A 16,704-nucleotide genomic window follows, 5' to 3' on the forward strand; every position below is an offset into this window, starting at 1 on the left:
CAGAAAGACAAGATCCAGCCTCATCCACCAGAACACAGGCACTAGTCCCCTCCACCAGGAAGCCTACACAACCCACTGAACCAACCTTAGCCACTGGGGACAGACACCAAAAACAACGGGAATTACAAACCTGCAGCCTGCAAAAAGGAGACCCCAAACACAGTAAGATAAGCAAAATGAGAAGACAGAAAAACACACAGCAGGTGAAGGAGCAAGATAAAAACCCACCAGACCTAACAAATGAAGAGGAAATAGGCATTCTACCTGAAAAAGAATTCAGAATAATGATAGTAAAGATGATCCAAAATCTTGGAAATAGAATAGACAAAATGCAAAAAAACAGTTAACAAGGACTTAGAAGAACAAAAGATGAAACAAGCAATGATGAACAAAACAATAAATGAAATGAAAAATACTCTAGATGGGATCAATAGCAGAATAACTGAGGCAGAAGAATGGATAAGTGACGTGGAAGACGAAATAGTGGAAATAACTACTGCAGAGCAGAAGAAAGAAAAAAGAATGAAAAGAACTGAGGACAGTCTCAGAGACCTCTGGGACAACATTAAATGCACCAACATTCAAATTATAGGGGTTCCAGAAGAAGAAGAGAAAAAGAAAGGGACTGAGAAAATATTTGAAGAGATTATAGTTGAAAACTTCCCTAATGTGGGAAAGGAAATAGTTACTCAAGTCCAGGAGGTACAGAGAGTCCCATACAGGATAAATCCAAGGAGAAATACGCAAAGACACATATTAATCAAACTGTCAAAAATTAAATACAAAGAAAATATATTAAAAGCAGCAAGGGAAAAACAACAAATAACACACAAGGGAATCCCCATAAGGTTTAACAGCTGATCTTTCAGAAGAAATTCTGCAAGCCAGAAGGGACTGGCAGGACATATTTAAAGTGATGAAGGAGAAAAACCTGCAACCAAGATTACTCTACCCAGCAAGGATCTCATTCAGATTTGATGGAGAAATTAAAACGTTTACAGTCAAGCAAAAGCTGAGAGAGTTCAGCACCACCAGACCAGCTTTACAACAAATGCTAAAGGAACTTCTCTAGGCAAGAAACACAACAGAAGGAAAAGACCTACAATAATGAACCCAAAACAATTAAGGAAATGGGAAAAGGAAAATACATATCGCTAATTACCTTAAATGTAAATGGACTAAATGCTCCCACCAAAAGACACAGATTGGCTGAATGGATACAGAAACAAGACCCATGTATATGCTGTCTACAAGAGACCCACTTCAGACCTAGAGACACATACAGACTGAAAGTAAGGGGATGGAAAAAGATATTCCATGCAAATGGAAACCAAAAGAAAGCTGGAGTAGCAATTCTCATATCAGACAAAATGACTTTAAAATAAAGACTACGAGAAGAGACAAAGAAGGACACTACATAATGATCAAGGGATCGATCCAAGAAGAAGATATAACAATTGTAAATATTTATGCATCCAACATAGGAGCACCTCAATACATAAGGCAAATACTAACAGCCATAAAAGGGGAAATCGACAGTAACACAATCATAGTAGGGGACTTTAACACCCCACTTTCACCAACGGACAGATCATCCAAAATGAAAATAAATAAGGAAACACAAGCTTTAAATGATACATTAAACAAGATGGACTTAATTGATATTTATAGGACATTCCATCCAAAAACCACAGAATACACATTTTTCTCAAGTGCTCATGGAACATTCTCCAGGATAGATCATATCTTGGGTCACAAATCAAGCCTTGGTAAATTTAAGAAAATTGAAATTGTATCAAGTATCTTTTCCAACCACAATGCTATGAGACTAGATATCAATTACAGGAAAAGAGCTGTAAAAAATACAAACACATGGAGGCTAAACAATACACTACTTAATAACGAAGTGATCACTGAAGAAATCAAAGAGGAAATTAAAAAATACCTAGAAACAAATGACAATGGAGACACGACGACCCAAAACCTATGGGATGCAACAAAAGCAGTTCTAAGAGGGAAGTTTATAGCAATAAAATCCTACCTTAAGAAACAGGAAACATCTCGAATAAACAACCTAACTTTGCACCTAAAGCAATTAGAGAAAGAAGAACAAAAACATCCCAAAGTTAGCAGAAGGAAAAAAATCATAAAAATCAGATCAGAAATAAATGAAAAAGAAATGAAGGAAACGATAGCAAAGATCAATAAAACTAAAAGCTGGTTCTTTGAGAAGATAAACAAAATTGATAAACCATTAGCCAGACTCATCAAGAAAAAAAGGAAGAAGACTCAAATCAATAGAATTAGAAATGAAAAAGGAGAAGTAACAACTGACACTGCAGAAATACAAAAGACCATGAGAGATTACTACAAGCAACTCTATGCCAATAAAATGGACAACCTGGAAGAAATGGACAAATTCTTAGAAAAGCACAACCTGCCAAGACTGAATCAGGAAGAAATAGAAAATATGAACAGACCAATCACAAGCACTGAAATTGAAACTGTGATAAAAAAATCTTCCATCAAACAAAAGCCCAGGACCAGATGGCTTCACAGGCGAATTCTATCAAGCATTTAGAGGAGAGCTAACACCTATCCTTCTCAAACTCTTCCAAAATATAGCAGAGGGAGGAACACTCCCAAACTCATTCTACGAGACCACCATCACCGTGATACCAAAACCAGACAAGGATGTCACAAAGAAAGAAAACTACAGGCCAATATCACTGATGAACATAGATGCAAAAATCCTCAACAAAATACTAGCAAACAGAATCCAACAGCACATTAAAAGGATCATACACCATGATCAAGTGGGGTTTATTCCAGGAATGCAAGGATTCTTCAATATACGCAAATCAATCAACGTGATACACCATATTAACAAATTGAAGGAGAAAAACCATATGATAATCTCAATAGATGCAGAGAAAGCTTTCGACAAAATTCAACACCCATTTATGATAAAAACCCTGCAGAAAGTAGGCATAGAGGGAACTTTCCTCAACATAATAAAGGCCATATATGACAAACTCACAGCCAGCATCGTCCTCAATGGTGAAAAACTGAAACCATTTTCACTAAGATCAGGAACAAGACAAGGTTGCCCACTCTCACCACTCTTATTCAACATAGTTTTGGAAGTTCTAGCCACAGCAATCAGAGAAGAAAAGGAAATAAAAGAAATCCAAATCGGAAAAGAAGAAGTAAAGCTGTCCCTGTTTGCAGATGACATGATACTATACATAGAGAATCCTAAAGATGCTACCAGAAAACTACTAGAGCTAATCAATGAATTTGGTAAAGTAGCAGGATACAAAATCAATGCACAGAAATCTCTGGCATTCCTGTACACTAATGATGAAAAATCTGAAAGTGAAATCAAGAAAACACTCCCATTTACCACTGCAACAAAAAGAATAAAATATCTAGGAATAAACCTACCTAAGGAGACAAAAGACCTGTATGCAGAAAATTATAAGACACTGATGAAAGAAATTAAAGATGATACAAACAGATGGAGAGATATACCATGTTCCTGGATTGGAAGAATCAATATTGTGAAAATGACTCTACTACCCAAAGCAATCTACAGATTCAATGCAATCCCTATCAAACTACCACTGGCATTTTTCACAGAACTAGAACAAAAAATTTCACAATTTGTATGGAAATACAAAAGACCCCGAATAGCCAAAGCAATCTTGAGAACAAAAAATGGAGCTGGAGGAATCAGGCTCCCTGACTTCAGACTATACTACAAAGCTACAGTAATCAAGACAGTATGGTACTGGCACAAAAACAGAAAGATAGATCAATGGAACAGGATAGAAAGCCCAGAGATAAACCCACGCACATATGGTCACCTTATCTTTGATAAAGGAGGCAGGAATGTACAGTGGAGAAAGGACAGCCTCTTCAATAAGTGGTGCTGGGAAAACTGGATAGGGACATGTAAAAGTATGAGATTAGATCACTCCCTAACACCATACACAAAAATAAGCTCATAATGGATTAAAGACGTAAATTTAAGGCCAGACACTATCAAACTCTTAGAGGAAAACATAGGCAGAACACTCTATGACATAAATCACAGCAAGATCCTTTTTGACCCACCTCCTAGAGAAATGGAAATAAAGACAAAAATAAACACATGGGACCTAATGAAACTTCAAAGCTTTTGCACAGCAAAGGAAACCATAAACAAGACCAAAAGAGAACCCTCAGAATGGGAGAAAATATTTGCAAATGAAGCAACTGACAAAGGATTAATCTCCAAAATTTATAAGCAGCTCATGCAGCTCAATAACAAAAAAACAAACAACCCAATCCAAAAATGGGCAGAAGACCTAAATAGACATTTCTCCACAGAAGATATACAGACTGCCAACAAACACATGAAAGGATGCTCAACGTCTTTACTCATTAGAGAAATGCAAATCAAAAGTACAATGAGATATCATCTCACACCAGTCAGAATGGCCATCATCAAAAAATCTAGAAACAATAAATGCTGGAGAGGGTGTGGAAAAAAGGGAACACTCTTGCACTGCTGGTGGGAATGTGAATTGGTACAGCCACTCAGGAGAACAGTATGGAGGTTCCTTAAAAAATGAAAAATAGAACTACCATATGACCCAGCAATCCCACTATTGGGCATATATCCTGAGAAAACCATAAGTCAAAAAGAGTCATGTACCAAAATGTTCATTGCAGCCCTATTTACAATAGCCCGGAGCTGGAAACAACCTAAGTGTCCATCATCGGATGAATGGATAAAGAAGATGTGGCACATATATACAATGGAATATTACTCAGCCATAAAAAGAAATGAAACTGAGCTATTTGTAATGAGGTGGATAGACCTAGAGTCTGTCATACAGAGTGAAGTAAGTCAGAAAGAGAAAGACAAATACCGTATGCTAACACATATATATGGAACTTAAGAAGAAAAAAAAATGTCATGAAGAACCTAGGGGTAAGACAGGAATAAAAAGACACAGACCTACTAGAGAATGGACTTGAGGATATGGGGAGGGGGAAGGGTAAGCTGTGACAAAGCAAAAGAGAGGCATGGACATATATACACTACTAAACGTAAGGTAGATAGCTAGTGGGAAGCAGCCATATAGCACAGGGAGATCAGCTCGGTGCTTTGTGACCACCTGGAGCGGTGGGATAGGGAGGGTGGGAGGGAGATGCAAGAGGGAGGGGATATGGGAACATATGTATATGTATAACTGATTCACTTTGTTATAAAGCAGAAACTAACACACCATTGTTAAGCAATTATACTCCAATAAAGATGTAAAAAAAAAAAAAACAACTCAGGACCACCTCTTGTGCAACTCCATCCTAAGTACCCTTATTCTAACACCCAGATAACAGAGGCCACTTTTTAGGTACTACTTGCTACTCAATAGTACATATACCAGGATGATTACATAGTAAAGATGTAACATGGAACTAAGTAAGAAAGCTGAAAATGAAATCAAGATCTAATAAATATAAGAGTTACATACGGAGATCAAGGACTTAGAGCTGAGCATATTCCTATATTTTAATTACTCTGATACTCTAGAAATTGTTCATTAAATAGTCTTAATAGGATAATAAAACTTGTATAATGGCATCTGACTTCTTTTCCAAGAGTTCTAGAAATTTAAAAGTGAAATTTGTCAGTCCTAATCTAGCTAAATTATTTTTGAGTCCTAGTTACTCCTATAGTTCTCATTTGCAGTATAGGGACTATAGTATCTCCTTCATAGGGTTGTTGGAAAACTTTAGTGAGATAACTTATGTAGATTGTTTAACACAGTGTGCAGTACATGATAAGCACTAAATAAATGGTTTTGTTTTTGTTTGGTTTTTTTATATACTGCAATTTTATTTCAATCACACAAATGAAGTTAGCATGTAGGAAATTTAAATGAAACAGTACAGTAAAAATAGCAGAGAACCAAAAATTCTAATAAGGAAGTACACCTAAAGCATGAGAATTCAACATTCATTAGTGTTTCATCTTCAGTTTTGATTGACACTTGATGCTTGCAAATTTTGAGACAAACTTTGAGATCATGATGACTATTCTGAAGAGATTTCAGCACCAGCACTAAGATTTGTGCATTCAGTTGGTTTGCAGTTGACTTGTTAGCCATTTACATAGTGTATAGTACGGATTTGTCACAGGTCAGATCACAGTGTTGAAAGAAAGAAGTACCTTCCTGTAATTAGAAAGGATCCCCTAAACTGCACTCAGCTTAAGACATCCAATGTACAAGAGCACGAAAACCATCATAATATTGTGGCTCCAAGGAATATAGTTTTGATAAGGAAAATAACCTAAGCTTCTGTTTCCCATTTTAATTACTGAAATCTCTAACAATGACAAAACTGTCACATAGGACAGTAGATGTATACAGTAACTCAATCAAACTTCTTGGAAAGAACACATTTAGCAATCTGGGATAATGCAGAATGACAGGAAATAAAACATGATTCAACACTGGTTCTTTTTGTCATTTTACACAGACATCATGTTAATATTAGACCAAGGCACAAAACGTTTAGTGCATAAACCAGTTTCTTTTTTAAGATCTAGCATTTTTACCATAGTCTTTTACCTTACTTACTTTGGACCACTTGTACCCAGTACTCTATCCTACTATAGACTGTTTAACTTAATCAACAAAATCAAGAGTGATTTCTGACCAGATTTATGGGGGACATAAACATTTGTATCATCAAAGGGTTTGCATAACCAAAAGTACAATAATAAAGATGAAAATGCCTCCTATTTCTTTTAGAAAGTAGTACTTCATAAGCTTGCCTGCATCTTTAATGTCTTCACTATTGGATGACAATGAATAGTTGATAGAAAAAAAGAACTATATACTTGAATTATGATAGCTTATCCATCACAGATCTAAAAATGAAATTTCTACAGAAACAGGAACTATTTTAACAAGGGAAAAAAATTCCCTCATTCAAACCTCTTTGAGTGGTAATGGCTGCAAACTTGCAGCACTTAGAATTCTAACTATGCTATCAACAAGTTCTGTCTTACAAACTTAGATTAAGAAATCTAGAAAGCAAATGAAAGTGGATTATTTCTTCAAAATTTTAGTAAAACTACTGATAAAGGTTTCAAAGCAAATATGGCACATAACAACTCAAGCATAAATCAAGATGGAGAGCCCGGAGAATTTTGATTTCCTAAAATTTCAAAAAATTCTATGATCGCAACATACGGGATTTCTCCCCTAATTTAATCTTAGAAGTTTCAAAGAAAAGGGAGTGGATAACATACACACACGTGAGTGCCCACACAAACACGCACTCACACACACGGTGGTGAGTATCTAGTTCCTTCTTCCCACCACCTAAGTCTCACTTTATTTATTAAAAGAAAATTATGCGGGGACCCCGCCTTGTTTTCCCTTTATCTAATGATTTCTGTGACCTTAATTGCTGCCATCATTGTTACTTTTCTAGTATTTCAACATAACAAGATTCAAAAGCAGCTTTGCAGTCAGGAATGTGTACCTGAACACCTGTATAACTGCAGGGCGCCTAGGTAATAACTGCCAAATTCAGGGATGGAACTTTTGAGTTCCACAGTAAGATGTAATTCATGTGAAGCTCAGAATCATGTTTCAGACCTTTGAACTTACTCAAGTTAAAATACAAATAGCTGGGCTTCCCTGGTGGCGCAGTGGTTGAGAGCCCGCCTGCCGATGCACGGGACACGGGTTCATGCCCCGGTCCGGGAAGATCCCACATGCCACGGAGCAGCTGGGCCCGTGAGCCATGGACGCTGAGCCTGCGTGTCCGGAGCCTGTGCTCTGCAACGGGAGAGGCCACAACAGTGAGAGGCCCCCGTACCACAAAAAAAAAAAAAAAAAAAAAAAACAAATACAAATAGCTGAAGACATGATGTAAAAGATTAAGTACGTGGTGCTGTTAACATATTTACCAATAAAAGTCACAAAATATTCCTCATTATTATTCATGCAGGTAACTGAGAACGAAGATAGTGCAGAAATTAACTTTAAATAAAAAAGTATTCCTTCCCTTCCTCCCGCTCCCCTATACTCTACAAAATGTTTTCCCTGCGACTAGGCCTTGAAAAGGCCACTACGTATTAGTTTGACATGCATTACCGTCTGCAATTTAAAAAGCTGATTTTGTGGTGTTGTAATTACATTATAAAAATGTCCACATGCATAAATCTAAAAAAGGTTGAAAACCTACAGTAAATCTACAATATACTGTTTTACATTTGACCACTGGTTTGTGTTATGTAGGAGTCACAGATTTGGTAAAGCATTGTAACAATTTAGGAAGGCATCTAAATCTTTAAATTCTGGACAAATTTTATGTTTGAATCTACAAAATTGCATGAAGGCTAAACTCGAGAGACTTCCTATCATTCTAAAATTCCTCACTCCAAACAAATCATTTTTAGGACACTTTCTTATAAATATCACCCTTTGAAAGCACATACAATTCCATTTGTTCCACATTTTATGATCTTAACCTACATAGGGCTGAACTCAATTATTTATGGAATATCAAATATGATAGGAAGACAAACCTGAGAGAAACATTTACAATAAAATAGCATAACTTGCTAAATTCCTCATCACCATCCTCTGAAAAAAATTTCTCAAGCCTTTCTCCTCTTTATTTTAGCAATGGATTGTGGGAAATGTGCGATTTTCTCTTGACATGAAAATATTTCAATGCACGGTGATCTTGCCTGACAAATTCAGTATTTTCTGCATAACTGATACAGGAACTCCTATACGACTCTCTTCCATCATGTTGTAAAGGTCAGAAAAAAGCAGCAAAATGGGAGGGAAATAGCTTACCACCAGAGTAATAATGCCTGAAGTCTTTCAAAGTATGCTGGTTTTTCCCTCCTTCCGACTGTTTGTCTCCATTTTCTTCTTACAGCTCACAAAATGTAAGGGTTTCGTTGTTAACACAGTTGTTCTTTGTAGGGTTTTTTTTCCTTTCTCCAGATTAAAGTCCTGTCTCTCCTTAGTTTGATTCTCTATGCAGTATTTGACTTGCTCAGTTCCTGCCTGGTTGCATCAATGAGCTCTTCTTTTAGCTTAGTTAATTCTTTTCTCATTTCATCTAAAATGTCCTGCTTCAGTCTGTCATAGTCCAGTCCCTCCATCTGGACTCTGTTGGCACTGGGCTGTGACAAGGGCACAGATTTTGGTCTGTGTAATGAATCATAGGGCCTGTTGTCAAAAACAACCTGATTTTACCTTGGAGAATCCCATCTGGAAATAACAGGTGACTTGCTGCCACTCATTGTATTTGTTCTTTCCCAAGGTTTTCTTGTCGGTTCAGGTGTACTTGTTGAAGAGGTCTTAGAAGTTACAGGCTCTGAATCTTCATTTTTGTCCTCTTTTTGTTCTGTTTCTATTGTTGATCCCTTTTTTAGCAATTCTTCTCCTCCTGGCCAGCAGGGCACTCGTTTCTTCCATTAATACCCTCTAATGGAAGGGGTCCATTTCCACCACCCGTATCTGTTTTAGAGGAGGCCGAATTCACACCAGTGGTATTCCCTCCACCTGGGAAGGAGGCGTCCTCCATCCGTGACACTTTCCTAAGTTTTGCTCCAGCAATTGCAACTGCAAGTCCAGTTAAAGGGCCACGGTCTTCAGACATGGATCCCGAAAAAACTCCAGTTGCAAGGAGGGGAGGAGCAGGACGTGGCGGGGAGGGGGGTACCTGACTAGGAAGAGGCGGTGGAGGAGGCGGAGGGGGGGCCCTGAGGACGGAAGTGGAGGGGGTGGAGGGGGCCCTGGGGGCGGAGGGAGCATGGCTGATGCCTGGGCTGGACCTGGTGGGAGTGGAGGAGGGGGTGGAGGTGCAGGTGGTCCCAAGACAATGCCCTGTTGGGCTGGAGATTCCGCGGCTGAGAGGCTGCCTGCGAGCCTGGCTCAGAAGCAGAGGAGTCGTCTCCACAGAGGCAGGGGCAGCGGCATTTGCCATTCTTGGCTCTCGCTCCCATTCCAGCTGCTCCCTTTCTAGCTGCTCTTGCCGCTCTCTTTCTGGCCTTTCCCAGTCCGACCTCTCCAGCCTCTCCCACTCCAGACAATCCTGACATTCCCTTTCTTGTCTCTCTCTCCAGCTGCTCCTGTTTTAGTCGCTCCCTCTCCAGCCTTTCCCTTTCTAACCTCTCCCTCTCCAGTCTCTCCGTTTCCATTCTTTCTCTCTCCAGCCTTTCCTGCTCCAGCTCCTTTTGTCGTTGCTGTTCTTGTAGTTGCCTTCTTTGAATTTCCAGTTCTTCTTGTGATGGGCCATTCTGAACTTGGGCAGGTGAATTTTGTCAAGGCAATATTGGCCCTGTTTCCTGTGAATTCAACACTTCTAAGGCATGCGTCATGGCACTTGTGAAGACATTGGCATCTTCTTTGCTGCCAAAGTTGAGACCAGACACCTGTCTAGCAACCCTTTAAGAATGGCACAATTTATCACCACCTGATGGTCCTGAATCTTCCCGTCCACCACTCTGAATGTGCTGTTGCCTGTATGATGATATATATGAACTCTGCTGAACCCGATTGAACCACCAGCTGGCACCCACTTTTTATTGGCATCATCATAAACCATCACAGCAGCTCTTGCCTGACAGATACTCTGTTCACGTCTCATTGTGCTTTCTTCTTTATGCCTTTAGATGTAGAAGATTTTTGTAGGTTCCAGTCTTTTTTATCGATAGTTGTTCAGATGTTAGTTGTGGTTTTGGTGTGTTTATGAGAGGAAGTAAGCGCAAGGTCCTTCCACGCCACCATCTTGAAAGACTCCTCCTGTTTTTGTTATTATTAATGCTAAAACAGCTATCATTTTTGAGCATCTGTGTTGGGCTAGATGCTACAAGTCAGTTATGTTATGGTTTGTATGGTAACTTAACTTACTCCCTTAGCACCAAATCAAAGCTAAAAAGTCATTGAAATGTTTTGTTTCTGAAGACTGCTTCTGATTTCAGTTTGGGACCCACCCTGGAACCCGAGGCAGTGGTAAACAAGCTGGTAGATGGGATCCTGACTGAGCAGAAAATCATCTTTATCCCATCTTCTATAAGCTTTTTAACAGTGGTGGAAAGGTAAGCCACAGTGATGTTTGTCAGCATTATAAATAAAGGTTATCTATTACATGTTTTTACTCAGATTTAAAACCAGGCATTTGATAAAAGTACAATTAAATGTAATTAAATTAATAAAAATAATAGGCTTAAAGAATCCATCCATTTTTACAACCACATGTGTTAATCATTCAAGCAAGATTGGTATAGCAATTGGGTAAAGGAACTGAATAATTTCCATATGTTTTTAAAGTCTTTTGTATTTTTTTTGAAGAAAGAAATTTGTATAATTCTGGAAGTCCTGTCTTATAAATGAATGCATATGAAGGAGGATAGTTTTTAAGCATTATTACATAATGGAATTATGGGACAATGATTTTGGAGGAGACCATAGTCAGGTTTTAGATATTCATTTAAATATACAACAGATAATCACTGAGCTCTTACTTTGTGCAAAATTATACTGAAGCATAGGTATTGCTAAATAATCTTTTATAATTTTAGAGACCCTTGAGCCTTGCTACTTCAGATGTGGTCCATGGACCAGCAGCATCAGCATCACCTGGGAATTTGTTGGAAATGCAGAGTCTCCTGATTTCCTGAATCAGAATTTGTATTTTAATATGACCCACAGGTGATTGTATGCATATTCAAATTTGAGAAACATTTCTTGGGAGCAGTAGCTCTCAACTTTGGTGCCCACTGGAATTCACCTGGGATTTTAAAAAATGCTAACGCCTGATACCTGCTCCCAAGATTCTGATCTAAATGGTCTGATCTAAATGGTCTGTGGCCTGGTCTCTGAGGGATACAACCTTCTAAGTGCTTCTAATGTACAACCAAGATTGGAAACTGCTGGTTTAAAGACTGTCTCATCATAGCACATTACCCCATTACTTTTCTGGGAGGAAGGCTGTGTGGCAGTGAGTCTGGTCAGGGTAAAGTGAAGAGGTGCCTTTGGTCAGGAAAAGAAAAAAAACCTCCTCCTGTCTGTCCCTAAAGTCAGGCTTCCCCGACATGGATCACTTGGGAAGTCAATTTTAAAAATAGGGCTTCCCTGGTGGCTCAGTGGTTGAGAGTCCACCTGCTGATGCAGGGGACGTGGGTTCGTGCCCCGGTCCGGGAGGATCCCACATGCCCCGGAGCGGCTGGGCCTGTGAGCCATGGCTGCTGAGCCTGCGCATCCGGAGCCTGTGCTCCACAATGGGAGAGGCCACAGCAGTGAGAGGCCTGCGTAGTGCAAAAAAATAAAAATAAAAATAAATTAAAAAATAGAAAAATCTCACCTCTAGAGATTTTAATATAGGATGTTTGAATTGGGATCCAGGAATCTCTATTTTAACAAGCAACTGTCACAGGCATTTGGTTCAAAGATCATACTTTGAGAACTACTGACCTAAAGCCTTAAAAAAAAATTCAGGAGATCAAAAGCATTAAGTGGCTTGTGTCAGGCTTTTTAGCCCCTTCTTCTAGGAACTATGGTTGAAACTACCTTAAAGGTTTAGGTAGTAAAGCTCAAGGATCTTCTTGGTGAATAAATGAATTAAAACCTGTGAAGTGTTTCACATTTGACTTGTCACATTATGTAAGCTCTCGGTGATCACGGTCCTTTAGAAGGTAACTCTCTGAGGGAAGGAATTTTGCCTGGTTTTCATCACTATATCCTCGCACTTTGAAGAGTTGATGGACACATAGGAGGCACCAAAATGTTTGTTAATTAAATAAAGATTACCTAGACCTTTAACATAGAGACTCACAGTTTGTGTTCTGGAGTTAGATGAAGTTGTGTTTTTCTGACTTGCTCGCTACATGAACATGGATGAGTTATCTAACTTCTTTGAAGCTCAGTTTCTTCATGGAGACAACAAGTCTTTATAGGGCTGTGAGGAATAAACAAAATAATACATTTAAAATATTCAGTATACTATATTATATAGGTAATATACTATATACTATATATAGTATACATGTTGCATATGCTATAAAATATTATAGTATATTATACATAATAAATGTTATGCACTACTATCATTGTAATTATCACTGTTATTAATATTGCCCTGATTTTCCTCCGACTATGAATGTTTGGTGCTCAATTTCCAAACCTTATTTTAATGCCATCTAAGCAGATATCTGTATATAGTTACACTGACTTACATATTCTGTTTAGTTTTTCTCAGACTCATTGGAATGTGACAAGTTCCTCAAAATTCTTAAGTATAGGGTGGGGAGAAAAAAATTAAACCTACTATGTGTCCATCACCGTTTAAGGCATTTATGGTAACACACTGATTCTTCACAAGAACACTCCGGGGTATGTGTTAACTCTTTCGTTTACATGTAAGGAATTTAAACCCTTTTGTTAACTTGTTCAGCATTATGCTCAAAATCAAGTATACTGTTTGCATTTTCTTTTAGCAATTCTGCTTCCAGAACTGGAAGCAGAATTAGTGGAACATTTTAATAGTTTCTGGATTATAAAGTATAAAATTATTTCCTATTCATATTTCCTTTCCAATATCAGGTTTCTTTTCTAAGAGCCTTTAGCATCTGAACTATTCAGTTCTATACACCTTGTATCTTAGATCTTTTGACGAATATTCAAGTATATTTATTTTGAAGACTAAATCTTTCAAGTCACTCCTACCCTAAAGAAGGCTAAACTTCCTTCCTTTTCCTTTTCAAAAGGAAATGGATTTCATTGGAAAGAACATATAATAGTGACTCAGAGTAAATGTTCTTAATCTTATTTAAGATGAACATGGACAAGATATATGATAAATATAAGTATTCTTAAAGATATTTTACAAATGTACTTAATATTAATTTCCTAATGATTTTCATGTATCTTTCTTTTAAGATCCTTCCTGAGCATTTCCTGGCAATTTTAAAACGAAAGATTGATGTTAGGTTTGATGCAGTTATTGGATATAAAATGAAAGAAAAATAAGTGCTTGATCTTTTGAAAACTGATTTACAAAGTTTAAGTTGATTTCATCTAATATTAATCAGAATTTTAATGTTTGGACTTCTGCTTTTCCTAATTACCTTTTTTTCTTCAACACGACCTTTTGAGGTTCTGGCAGGTCCTAATTTCATATAATACACAGAAATATATTAGGAACTGATTTTGTGAAAAAATGAAGAAAAAGAGAAACAGTTTTACAATAATTCCCAAGATTTTGTGGTTCATTGAAGGCTCTGCAAGGTTTGTACTAAAAATATTTAAGATATATTTTTATTTTTAATTACACTTAAATTTTATATAATTCACATTTCCTTTTCTATTCTACTTCAAACTCGCTAAATACAATGAAGGACTATATCTAATGGTATTTCATAATGAATCTCATGTGATATAAGAACTATTGCTCAAACATTCCAGCCTACACATTACTACTGTTTTCTGAGAAATACCTCACATTCCAATGCCAAACATTTCAACACAAGGAAATTAGAGATGAACACGTGTTGCAAGGATAAAAGCATCATTGGGATTTGAGGCAGAGAATTGGGAGAATGTACCCATAAGTAGCAACAATAATAAATGGATCAAACTTAAACTTTTGGTGTTTCTATCTTTTTATTTTGAACAGAACATAGCTTAACCTTCAAATGAAAGGAAAATGGATTGTGTGATCAAGGTCTTTTTCTTTTTCTCCTTTAGTATCTGGAAATCTGTTTAAGGAAAGTTATACTATAGATTCTGTAACATATAAGTAAATTTCATCTGAAGGTATTTCTACAATAAATTTCTCCCTCTTTCCCATCAACTAACTTCTTCTAGTATGGAGAATCAGAATTAAATGTAGAATATACATCAAAATGTGTATTCCACATTTAGTTGACGTAAATACATATCAGAGTCAAAAATGCCTGCTTTCCAGGGACTTTCCTGGTGGTCCAGCGGTTAAGACTCTTGTGTTTTCGTTGCAGGGGGTACGGGTTCGACTAAGATCCTGAATGCCACATGGTGCAGCCAAAAAAAAAAAAAGGTCTGCTTTCCAAAACATCATTATATTGAATATTGTAACTTGGAGTCCTCTCCATACTTTAGTTCTACTAGAGTATCTGTGAATCGCCAGTGTTTATGGATTTACCTAGACCCTATTATGTTAGCAGAGAATGACACTAGAAGATGGAGAGTCCATTATAGTCATCTTCTAACTCATTTTGAAACAGATTGTTTATTCTTTTGATTAAGTTATACCTATTCCAGCTTGTCAAGTGGCAAGTTTCAATAGGCTAGGAGAAAGCCTTTAGTGAAACTTCAGTAAAATAACTGAGGCCCAAAATGTACGGACAACTTTCCTCTTTTCACAATAAACTTGCTTTGGCTCTTAACACACTTCCCTAAAATTAGCACTTGGATGAATTTTGGCATTGACCATTGTGAGAAATAAGTACTACTTCTCTCTTTTGCAAGGTACTTCTTGGATATTATGCTAACTCTGAACCCACTTCTCAGTAGTTTAATGGGAAAGTCCGTCTAGGCCATCAACCGTGCTACTTGTAAGGGTCACACCAAAATCAGAGAGGCTTACATTGTTTTCAGGTAAATGCAGAAAGACTCCCAATTGTCAACTGTCATGGTACCCTGTGGTCCTAAACTAGGACCTTGAAGACCGATGGCTCTCTCCTTTGCAGGGTACAGAAATCCTGACTGTGGCAGTGAGCCACCCTCCCTGGACACACTCTGAAGCCTTCTTCTGAGCCCTTGCTATCACGCTGGGGCTCTGCCATAGGACTGCTGAGGCTCACCAGCCTCTCTCCTATTCCCTTTGAGAATATTCCCATGCTTGCTTCAGAAACACTCTTCCCTGCCCCTGCCCCCATGCCACCATTCTCACTTGCCAGAAATATACACTTTTTAATGGAAATGAGGGTTAGAAAGAGTGGGGAATCAGACCAAAGAAAAGGGTTAAAACTGACCCTCAGTACCTTCTCAACACCAACCTGGCTAGTGAGTAAACGGCCAATAAGTATTTTACAGTGGGGAAGGGGAGCAATTAAGAGCCTCCTCTCCCAGGCTGGGTGATAGATTTACCTCCTTGGACAATTCTGTGTGTGTGACATCATTATCCCCATTTCAAAGATGAGATAACTATAGCCCAGGGAAGTTCACCAAACACGTAAAATCACATGGCTACTTAGAAGTCAAGCTCAGGATTTGAACCCACGTTTGCTGACCTCACTATCCTACAGCCTCAGTGGAATTCTTGGAGAGTTGAACCATCACCCTATACAACCTCTACTTTTACCCAAGCTTTCCTTTATGTTTAAACAATATTCCAAAATCAGCCAGTGAAAATCTCTGATGGCAATTGAAGCTATTCAATCTGGGATTATTTTAAAGTAGAATAAAATACTACAATGCAGATGCCCAATTATTCCACCTAAAAAAAATCCAACCAGGCCTGTCCCCAAATCACCATAATCTAAAGTTTCCTGAAATTGGGAATTCCCTGGTAGTCCAGTGTTTACAACTCTTTGCTTTCACTGCCAAGGGTGCAGGTTCAATCCCTAGTTGGGGAACTAAGGTCCCACAAGCCACATAGATAGATGGACAGAGAGATAGATGATAGATAGATAGA

The 16,704-nt window shown here is 38.0% G+C and overlaps 1 protein-coding gene and 1 pseudogene across 2 annotated transcripts in view; one reads left to right on the forward strand and one right to left on the reverse strand.

The window, feature by feature from the left end:
- The window catches only part of LOC309815723 (tripartite motif-containing protein 60-like), a gene marked incomplete at both ends in the record, with an annotated part of 48,302 nt that extends 34,242 nt beyond the window's left edge, over positions 1–14,060 (forward strand). The window contains 2 exon segments of the mRNA XM_082642672.1: positions 11,015–11,131; positions 13,970–14,060. Coding sequence (XP_082498798.1) covers positions 11,015–11,131; positions 13,970–14,060 — 208 coding nt within the window.
- Positions 8,837–10,680, reverse strand: LOC309798634 (protein enabled homolog; annotated as a pseudogene). The gene is made up of 2 exons: positions 9,285–10,680; positions 8,837–9,236 (listed from the first exon to the last, which is right to left on the reverse strand). The product of its transcript is annotated as a protein enabled homolog (transcript).
- Positions 14,061–16,704: the final 2,644 nt, after the last annotated feature.

Source organism: Mesoplodon mirus, assembly GCF_964341445.2.
Source record: "Mesoplodon mirus genome assembly, chromosome: 2".
NCBI classification, from domain to species: domain Eukaryota; kingdom Metazoa; phylum Chordata; class Mammalia; order Artiodactyla; family Ziphiidae; genus Mesoplodon; species Mesoplodon mirus.